This window comes from Eurypyga helias, unplaced genomic scaffold (assembly GCF_000690775.1).
Source record: "Eurypyga helias isolate BGI_N326 unplaced genomic scaffold, ASM69077v1 scaffold401, whole genome shotgun sequence".
In the NCBI taxonomy this organism is placed as follows: domain Eukaryota; kingdom Metazoa; phylum Chordata; class Aves; order Eurypygiformes; family Eurypygidae; genus Eurypyga; species Eurypyga helias.
Genome location: NW_010231245.1, coordinates 76,671 through 85,209, shown reverse-complemented (window position 1 = coordinate 85,209; position 8,539 = coordinate 76,671). Strand labels below are relative to the sequence as shown.

At 37.0% G+C, this 8,539-nt stretch overlaps 1 protein-coding gene across 1 annotated transcript in view; it reads left to right on the top strand.

The window, feature by feature from the left end:
* Positions 1-8,539, top strand: part of KCNH7 (potassium voltage-gated channel, subfamily H (eag-related), member 7) — a 93,427-nt gene that overhangs the window by 17,916 nt on the left and 66,972 nt on the right. Inside the window, exons 5-7 of the mRNA XM_010160968.1 lie at positions 3,741-3,761; positions 4,275-4,298; positions 7,495-7,709. Of these exons, the coding sequence (XP_010159270.1) occupies positions 3,741-3,761; positions 4,275-4,298; positions 7,495-7,709 (260 nt within the window). The remainder of the gene's footprint in view (positions 1-3,740; positions 3,762-4,274; positions 4,299-7,494; positions 7,710-8,539) is intronic.

Below are 8,539 nucleotides of genomic sequence, written 5' to 3'. Positions count from 1 at the left end.
GGGGGGATCAACTGATCAAGTTAAAATTGCATGCATGGTTCTGTCCCATACTCACATATATTAGATTGTCTTTGACTGTATGAATCCTACTTCAGAGATCGATCAGTTTGTTTTCTTACATCTGTAATGTGTACATTGCATATTCACTGATCCAACACTGAGACAAGCTTTTTCTCTCACACTGGAGAAAATATCCTTATCAGCTCCACCGAAATGCTTTGTGTAACGCTTATTGAAATAGGTGAAATGCTTAGTGTAAAATTCACGTAAGTGTTATTTTCTCTTTGTGTTAGTATGTTCTTGCAACAAGCAAAATTTAGAAAGATGTTTTCTCTGTCTTCTTTTTCTACTGTCTCTCTTAATTATGCAAAGTCATAGAGCATTGCAATTTCTTCTTGGAGTCAGAAAGTTTGAGAAACTTGGGAAACTGATAAGCAGAGGTTTGAAGGAGAGGCACCTTTGAAACTGGCTTCAGCAGAAAAGTGCCACATATACAAAGTTTTTGCAGCTAACGGTATTCTAATGACTTGAGTTGAATACTTTTTATTCAAGCCAGATGACAAGGAATGTATGTGGAATATTTTAATATTTCAAAAATTTGTGTCATGGAAGACTGTGCACAGATTCATAGATAAGCAAGAAAATGAATTTTCATTTTCAGTGTTTGGCTTTTCCTTTTCTATTTATTGGCTGCAAGTGTAAAATTACTTTAAGTTCTCCTGCTTTTGGAAGGTTCACATCAAGGGCTCTTTGCTTTCATACATTTCCTAAAATATAAGTCTGAATGCTCCTATCCCACCCAGATTAATTCTTAGAACAGCAGAATTAAGTATTCCTTCCAGTTACTCTTCCTGTATTAAATGTAATTGGTAAATACTTATTTTCTCATTTTTGTTTCTTTTGGACTTTGATTTTTTTTTAGTTCAAATGAACCTGAAAATTCAATTTAAGCCATCCTAAACTATACTCTTTTACTATATTTCATGTTCACATTCAAGCCAAGATTTCAAGATCAGGATGTGGAGGCAAAAATCTCCAAGGTTAAATCCTTGGCATGTCTTTTGGACCATTGCATAAGCATTGTCTTGGTTTCAACTTCCCCAGATATTTAAACTAACCTTTTAAATAAAACACATTTGAAGATATCTGATTTGTCAATTTCTATTTTCAGAACTTATTCTCATTAAAGAACTTCCTAATTGGTCATTCTTCATGTAGTTATATGATGAAAATGTGTAAAAATCAGTTTTAATATTGTTTCTTTGGTGATGTTAGTACAAAGCTCATGCAGAAATAGACAAATAATTTAATACTTGCTGCGTGGAATTCTATCTACACTGATTTCACTCTGCATAAGCTACAAAACAGTAGCGAATCTGGCCCTATGTTTAGTTCATACATACAAATTGTAAAAAAGTACAGCAGAACAGAAGATGGCTCTCAGAATGGCTCTCAGAATTACATTAGAATTAGTAACCATCCTTGATGCCATCTGCTTCCAAGCATATTAGATTTTGGCACCTTATGCTGAAAAGATGTCTAAATTTAGCCAGCAAGTCGAGCTTGCCTTACACAACAGTGAGCCATAAAACCCTATTGTTGCTATAAGTTACCCATTCAAGTTAGGCAACCAGGAATCAGCCTGAATCATCTTCTCTGGACTCACAGATTCTGAGCAGAAGCTATAGATACTGTACTGGAGAATGTAAATCCCTAAGTAAAAGTACGATAAGTAAAAGTAAACTACAGTCCCATTGGACTAAATTATGGGGGTTTTGATATCACAAAATGTATTACTCAAGGAAGCATAAGGTTTAATATATTTCCCATTCCAGTTTTATGTTGTTTATTTATCCTAATAATTCTGAATTTTCCTGGATCCACTGTGAACTACTACTCTGTGTGAAAATGCAATTCAGGATTAGGATTTAATTTTTTTCCACCTCTTCCAGTTCAAATAACATTAATTCAATCAGCATAACAGAAATTTGACAGAAGAGAATAGCATTATTTAACTCAATACTAACTACAGTAATTCACCTATGTTCAAATTTACTTTTTTGGAAGATAACGCAATTGAGAATATAAATTATTTCATACGTTAATTTACATAGCCTACTTGCCTTCACTTTGAAATTATTATAGCCTTGGCCATTACATGCTGAAAGATATTATGCTAAAAATGACAATTTAGGATTTTAAATTCATTTGAGTGTATTTGATTGAATTCCATTCTAAATTTGCCTATTTGACAGCAAAAGCTGCAGGGCAAGAACTGTGTCTTCTACCCACAGCCCAAACTCCAGCCAAGATATTCTCACCTGAAACAGCAGCAATGCAGATTTTGCAGGCAGGTACAGGTTCACAGGGGTGCTTTGGGAATATTACTTTTCAGAAAGTGACCTCAGATAACACTTCTGCAGTCTTCTGATAAAAAAGCAAGTTTTCAGCCTAATTCAGTGTACACAATCTGCATTGCTGCTACAGACGCCTGGCACAGAAAGGCATCAGGCTGAGGGGAACTAAATACTCTCCCACACCTGTGATCCAGAGGGCTCAGCTAGGTATCCTGTGCTCACCTGTCCTCAGGAAGCTGAGGAGAAGCCAGGGAGGCAGCAGGTGTAACACAATGCCACATACAGGTCCTGACATCACCTTCGATTCCCCTCACAGGAGCTTTCAGGAGAAAGCCACAGCCTTTCTCCAGAGCAGGGCTGAAGCGGGCCCTCTGCAGGAACAGGCCTGCTGCTGGGGCGGACGGGGTCACAGCCGCCTCAGCCCTCAGAATGGCCTGTCAGCAGGGAACAGCTGCAGGTGAATATCAGCTTGAGCCCAATGCACCTTTGAAAGCTGACGACAGTGGCTGGCAGCACACAGGGGCAGGGCGTTATCATGCCCCTGGCCCCTCGCACCATGCCAGCCCCAGGCCTCACTCTCACACCTCCCCTCTGAGCTGATGCAGACAGGCAGCAGCACAACGCAAATGGTGGCCCATGAGTCATGTTGTACACCCATTAATAGGGGTGACATCTACCTATCCACCTCTGTGGTTTCTTTGAAATAATAATAATTAATAATAATAACAACAACAATAATAATCTTCCTAAAGAAGTTTGATCTCATGAGGGGATTCAGGGCTGGGTGTGTCTGTGAGGACAGAGAGCTTTACCACTTGCAGAAAGGCATCTGAGAGGAAGAAATGTTTGAAGTATAGCTTTTTCCCCAGTGTTTCACCAGTATGTACTCAGAAAGGCCCTGCTCTGCCTGACACCATGGTAAAAACTTTTCCTCCTGTGAGTCCTGGGCAGGTGCGGGTCCTGGGGGCCTGTACATGGCTATGTGCACAGCCCCACACCCCATGCAGACAGCCGGCCTGTGCCACTATGAGTGTCTCAGCCTCACTTAATTACTTTGACTAATTACCACTTCATGGGTTAGCATTTTTGACCTCCAACCCAGCACCAGACTTGTGGAGAAACAATTTTATCATTTTACTGTTAAAGCAAGTTAGCGACTCCTACTAACTACTGATCTACTCCGAACAGTTTTACAATTATCTCTCAATTGTCGAAGTGACTTCAACTTTAGTAAAAGTCTACATAATATAATCAAGGAGGTGCAAAAATATTTCAGTTCAAACCACATACATATCTTGAAACAATATTTTCTGCTTTCTCTGATGTAGATTTTAGTTGTCTTTTTTCTCTCTTTTTCTTCACTTTTATTATGCTGAAAACCAGACAATGGTCGCAATGTCAAAGGTAAAGTATACATCTCGACTGTACTTTCCAGTGTTCCAAGCAGCCACACTTTTTGGCATGTTACTTTGCCTGCTGTATGAAATGTTCAAATGCAACATTCTCATGCTGACCTCTCTAGGGCTAGGTGCATTGCTGAAATTATATTTATTAAACATGCAGTTATTCCCTTCACTATTGTCTCAAAGCACTAACTATCAATCTCTGGAAAAAGTGAAGGCATATTTAAATGGTCATTTGACTTAATTATCTGTTAATTCAAAAAAAGAAGGGCGAGAGAGAAAACATATCAATAGTTACTTAACTCAGTGCTGTTGTCCTTAAGCAGGCAAAACTTCTATTGAAACTGCCAGGAGTTTTACCTGTGAAAGGATGTATAATTGGGCGGGGCCACTAGGAAACAATCTATTGTTATAAGATGCTTAGTTTTCAGTTATCTCAAAAATAAAATACGTGGTAATCAGGAGCCTTGTGGAAGTATCTTCACTTATTCCTCTTTTGTCTCCTTAAAACTAGTTTCACGTTCCTGGATGGCAGGGGGTATGGTTTCAAGCTTCCTGTAGTATTAAGATGTGCATGCATGAATTTCATTGCCAATTTCATGTTTAAATAATATTTAGTGCAGTTACAACATTTTTACTATTCACCAGCACTGAGCTACATCTTTTAGAAGCAATATGAGCAGAATTCTTAAGTGACTTCCGCCATTTCTAGAAAACAGTTACTAAAGTGTTCAGTTTCATTGCAATATTTGTAGCTATGTCTGGGAAGTGGTTTGTGACTTACATGCATGATGCAAAAAGTGTGTGTACCTGGTAAAGTCTTCTCTCTAAACTGCATGCAGTGCATGACCTAGATTCTGTAAAGCGATTTGTGGACTACGAAATCATTGCATTTGCTTCATGTGTATGTTGGCAAAATCTTGAGGGAAAAATGCAGTCTCTGTATTGTAAAACAACTTCTATAAATGTATTTACTGCTGGTGAAAGATGATGGATTGACAGCTCAGGAGAGTGAAATCGTTTCTCAGTGCATTGTGTAAGGAGGGACAATGGAATCCTACCATAAAAATGGGGAGCTCAAACTTAACCTTAAAGATTCTCCTTTGTAGGGTAAGCAGAAGCATGCCATTCTCCCTGCTTATTCAATTCTTGGCCACTCTGCTGGAACATCAATCAGGGTGCCAATTAGTGTCAATTGAGATTGTGATTTGTTATGGCCCTGTTTTTCTGCTTCCTGCTATGAGAGTATAGGCCCACTAGCTGTCAAACATCAGTTCACTTAAGCCAGTAATATCTTTTGATTAATTACCATTATCAATGAGGTACATATATACCTTTCACCACTTTCTAAATCAAAAGGTGGATAAATAAAGCAAAGTTTTATTCTCATGTGGAATTAAGTCTAATATCACATGCTAGAGCATGAATCTTAGGTAATAAAGGAGAGAGTAATTCCCTTTGGAATAGAAGCAATAAAATATTTAAATCCCAGAAAGCAAAACTTCAATGCAATTTAAGTATCTATAAAGTTACTAGGAGAAAAAAAAAGAATCTTATCTACTATCTAATCATGGATTTGTCTAAACTCCCTTAGTTTCCTCTTACCTTTGAGTTCCTTAGGTATCAAGAATCTTGTTCAGCTGACAAAAGGCCTCAACTTGAACTTGATTCACCACTCTTGCATGTCTAAGCCCACTCAATATTGAAACCCTATTAATTGTTGTAACTACGTAGGGAAGTAGGGGTGAAAAACCTGCAGTCTGACCATACATATGTAGAACATGCATGCTAGATTAGTAAGGAGATTGAGAACCTCATTTATCCTGAAGACCACTTTTTAATACACTCATGTAAATGGTGTGAAAGATAAATTCAGGTCCTACCTGGGTCAAAAGCTATTCAAGCAAAATATTCCAATTCCTTGACAGTTTCATCAGTATGAGGCTTTTTAGCACTTCCGTGGGACAAAGGCAGCGCTTTCTTCCTTTTTTCTCTGAAGCTGTTTCATAAAGAATGTACAAAGTCCACTGGTCTAAGGAGAAAACGAAGGTCTGATTTTGTAGTTCAGTGGTTAGAACACTCATCCACAAAATTTTGTTTATCTTACATCAAACCATCATTGGACAAAATACAGAGAGTCTTGAGAGTAAAACCCCCATATTGACTACCAGGGGAGCACCTGAACTGTTAGCATCGGGATAACATCGTGCTAGAGCATCATACCATACCTTATCATCTTGAATTTCTTTCTGCACTGAAGCACAAACTGAAATGGAGTAGTAGAGGATTTCTATCTACAGCCCAGATTAACATGAATTTAGAAAGCAAAGAGCATGTGTATAAGTCCTTTTAATCTAAGAAAGCAAATTTAAAGACTGGTTCTTCAGCAAGGATTCTAAACCAGGTGTGAGAGAAGACCAGCTCTCCTTAAAGGCTATAAGAGGGGAAAAAAAAAAAAAGCACTGCTGTTGCTTTGAATTTAATTTGTTCACACATTGCAAATTCGATCCAGCTGTTTCACTGTTGACTCTGCAATTTACCCATAGGTCTAATCCTATCCCATTGGCTATTCTTGAATACCTTCTTGTTTTCCTCCCAGAAGACAAAAAAAAAAAAACCTCTAAATAAATAGCAGAAGAAAAACCATCACCTTTTTTTTCTATAATAGAATTTAGAGTAAGGTTCTCATGTGGATTTGACCAACAGCCTTTGATCCCACACCTGTGATACATTGTGACTGACAGCAAGACCTGGATTTTTTCTGAAATCCATAACTGGAACTAGCTCTCACTATCTAGACTTATTTATAGTTCTCTTTTCCAGAATTACTCTCACAAGCCCACTTTTGTTACTATGAACATTTTTGGCATCTGGACCAACTTTATGATGACAGTATAAAATAAGTATACTAACCAGTTATATTGCTTTCTTGTTGTACAAAGAACTCTGTCCAATATTGAAAAAAATAATTATAATGGATGTGTACCTCATGAATTATACAAACTTCACATTTTTTGTCTATTTTGAAGCACTAAAGTAGCATAAGTGTATATTAAATACTCCCTTAATATTTTATATATGTGTATCCCTATTGTTTTCAATATTTTGTTGTAATGACAACTGAAGAAATACATTTTGTGAGTGTTTGATACGTCAGAATTAAATTATTTTGGGGCAATATTAGGTTAATACTTCCATTGATTAAGTAAGGAGTTACTTGATGAGTCAACAGGGGTAGAGCAGGGATCTACGCAATTTTCCTGTTTACTGAAAGGTGGTTTTGAATTATCATGTAAGCATGAACAACAGTATGGATGTTATAATAGAGCCCTTGCTCAGTCCAGAACCTCTTATGTAATCATGTGTTCTGTTTCTGCTTTTATAAACAAATGAGGATATAGTTTTTATATTCAGGCACAATTATAATGGAGCATACCAGCACACCCAGTAACATGAAAACAAGTAAGGATGGATGCATTATCTACCTTGCAATCCATTGACTTCATAAAAATATTGGGGCCTATAAGTAAAGGAAATTTCATATCTACATCCAATAATAAATTTGATTGTCATTAACGATAGAGTTATTAAAATGTAGATAGTTTTTAATACTAACATGTAGTATAGTGAAAAATAGTTTTTTATCTACACTTTTAACATATCCCACATAAACACTAATAATAACTTATTTCTCTGTATATGTCAAATACTAAATATGCGTTCTGATTTTTCAGGGCCTTTTAATCATATCAAGTCAAGTCTGTTGGGATCCACATCGGATTCAAATCTCAACAAATACAGTACAATCAACAAAATTCCTCAACTCACACTGAACTTTTCAGATATCAAAAGTGAAAAAAAATCTTCATCTCCTCCTTCTTCGGAGAAAGCAATTATTGCACCTAAGGTGAAAGACCGAACGCACAATGTAACGGAGAAGGTTACCCAGGTAAGATAAAACCCACTATTTTAGCTCCTTTTCAGTTTCTTTGGAGCCAATTATCAGTGTACTCAATAGATTATTTGTCTTTTCATGAATAATTTGGATATCTCCAAGACAATTTGACCTCCAATTCAGTTGCACATGAGGTAGTTTACGACATTAGATGATACAGCTAACAAACAAAACTTTTCTGATCTATTTTTCAATGGAAAAACACTGTAGTATGCTCCAAATAACTCAAATAACTCCACTAATTTCAGTGGTTTCTGTCAGTCATAAATGTTAGTTTAATTCTTTTTACTTTTTTCTCAGCTTTCTGAGCTGCTGCTTAGTACAAGGCAAAACATGATAACAAATGGTTGGTGACTGTGCCACTGGTGACATAGTTGTGTCTTGTAATTTTTGTTCCAGTTCTTTGGCTTTTCATAATGCTCTTTCCTGTGGCTATCTTTTCCACATGTGTACATCAAAAAGGCTGTCAAAATGCAAAGCAAATACCTTTGGACTGGATGATATATTCTCATACTTGGGAATGAGGCATACAAGTGAAACAAAACTGAAAACAATTCAAGACACCATGTTTCTTCACTCTAAGGCAGATATGCCCTTATGAAGGCAACAGAAGTTTTCAGCTAAATTCCGCATCAATATTATATTTGTGTTGTAATGTCATATGGAGACTGGTGAGGACAGGCTACCAATATGCAACATAATGAAAAATTAAGATATGACGGTATCTCAAATAACTCTTATAGTCTCAGGAGGCATTAGAATGCAGATAAAGATTGCATAAGGAAGATCTGCCAGAGTAGCTTTTGACTTACTGCTGACCTGCC